Source organism: Bactrocera latifrons, unplaced genomic scaffold, assembly GCF_001853355.1.
Source record: "Bactrocera latifrons isolate USDA-ARS-PBARC rearing strain unplaced genomic scaffold, ASM185335v1 scaffold_478, whole genome shotgun sequence".
In the NCBI taxonomy this organism is placed as follows: domain Eukaryota; kingdom Metazoa; phylum Arthropoda; class Insecta; order Diptera; family Tephritidae; genus Bactrocera; species Bactrocera latifrons.
The window spans coordinates 133,314-134,882 of NW_017537132.1; the positions used below are offsets into that span (position 1 = coordinate 133,314).

General features: G+C 34.2%; 1 protein-coding gene across 2 annotated transcripts in view; it reads left to right on the plus strand.

Annotated features, from left to right (window-relative positions):
• LOC108973418 (facilitated trehalose transporter Tret1) overlaps positions 1 to 1,569 on the plus strand; it is a 29,010-nt gene that overhangs the window by 13,894 nt on the left and 13,547 nt on the right. For both annotated transcript variants that reach the window (XM_018940674.1, XM_018940677.1), the window contains exon 2: positions 1,289 to 1,569. In XM_018940674.1, coding sequence (XP_018796219.1) covers positions 1,289 to 1,569 — 281 coding nt within the window. The remainder of the gene's footprint in view (positions 1 to 1,288) is intronic.

A 1,569-nucleotide genomic window follows, 5' to 3' on the forward strand; every position in this document is an offset into this window, starting at 1 on the left:
TAGACGACTCGAAAGGGGTTGTACTTTGGAAGGAAATATAAACAGACAGGGTCTCCAGTCTCAAAATAAATRCCTTTTTATTAGCGCATTTTAAATTTAAAATTAAAGGGTTTATATCACTTGTCTMAAACATCACTTAATTTAGTCAATTAGCAAATTGTTTGAATTACAATTTTCAAATAAAGACTTTCAGTATTCTATTAAGTCCTTTAATGAGGAAAAATGTGTTGAGTCCGAATCAAGATTATTTCCCCATCTAGAAATTCTCATGTCAAAGCATAGTGGTTGGTGGGGGTTGGACTGGAAACACAATTACAAGTTTTTTTTAARAGGATGATAAGTATTTTTTGTCCTAAATATTTGGTTCATATTCATTCAACAATCGTGGAGAACATACTAAGTCCATTTAACCATGTTCGTCTGTCTTTATAAACGCGAACTAGTCCCTCAATTTGTGAAGTATCGATCTGAAATTTTGCAAACGTCTCTTTCTCTCTGATAACCTGCTCATTTGTCGGAACCGCCGATATCCGATCATTATAGCATATGCCTGTTGTGCAAGCTACACGATAGCTTTATAGAAAACTTTTATATTTTAGGAGRTATCATCAAGAAATTTCTCACAAGTTATGGTCTAAAACAATAATACAATCTTCGTAAAAATCGTTCAGATCGGATCACTATAGTATAGAGCTGCCATACAAGCCGACCTACGAACACCAAGTCATTTAAAGGATCATTGCATTTGTGAAGGGTATTTTAGCCTCAGTGCAACCGAAGTAAACTTTTTTTCTTATTCGCTTTGTATTTGCACAATTTAAATGTTTATTAATAAACCATTTTATGAAATACAAATATACTCACTTATGTCTATATAAACAAATGCAGAACAACGTCCAGACATTGCCAATTAATTACACAACGATTAAGAATTTTCAAAAACAAAAAGTATGTATCCATTTGCTAGAGCTATGCAAACAGCTTTGCGGAAAATTTAATTAAAAAAGCTCTTAAGTCTTCCCGTATGAAAGACTAAGCTAAATAAGTCAATTAAAGCAAATATTTACTTTTAGCACACACACACACATTGCTATACTATACATACATACATATATTAAATATGTGGACTAGTTTGCATTGGAGCGCGACTATTTACTACAAACATTTTTGTTTCTCGCTTTTGTCAAAATATTTGGAAATGTAATTAGTGTGTGTACTTTGTCAATATATTGTGCATTATTTATGAAAAAAAAAATTAATTTATTTTTATTTTCCCTTCATTTTATAGAGAACGGTTTGAGGAGCACAGTAAATTTGTGCCTCACACGCACAAATATGAGATTGTATCGTCGAGCGATAAGGCGCATCAACAGACGCAAAATTATCAGCAACAGCATCAACAAGCCTTGCTACAACTACAGCAACATAATCACATCAATCTTCATCATCACAACGTGCACAATCATCATTTACATCAACATTATCCGCAACCACGTCGGCGCTCACGGCTCTCATCGATCGCTTCATATCTGTCAGCGGTGCCGGATGAGAAGGCGGCCGTTCGTGGTG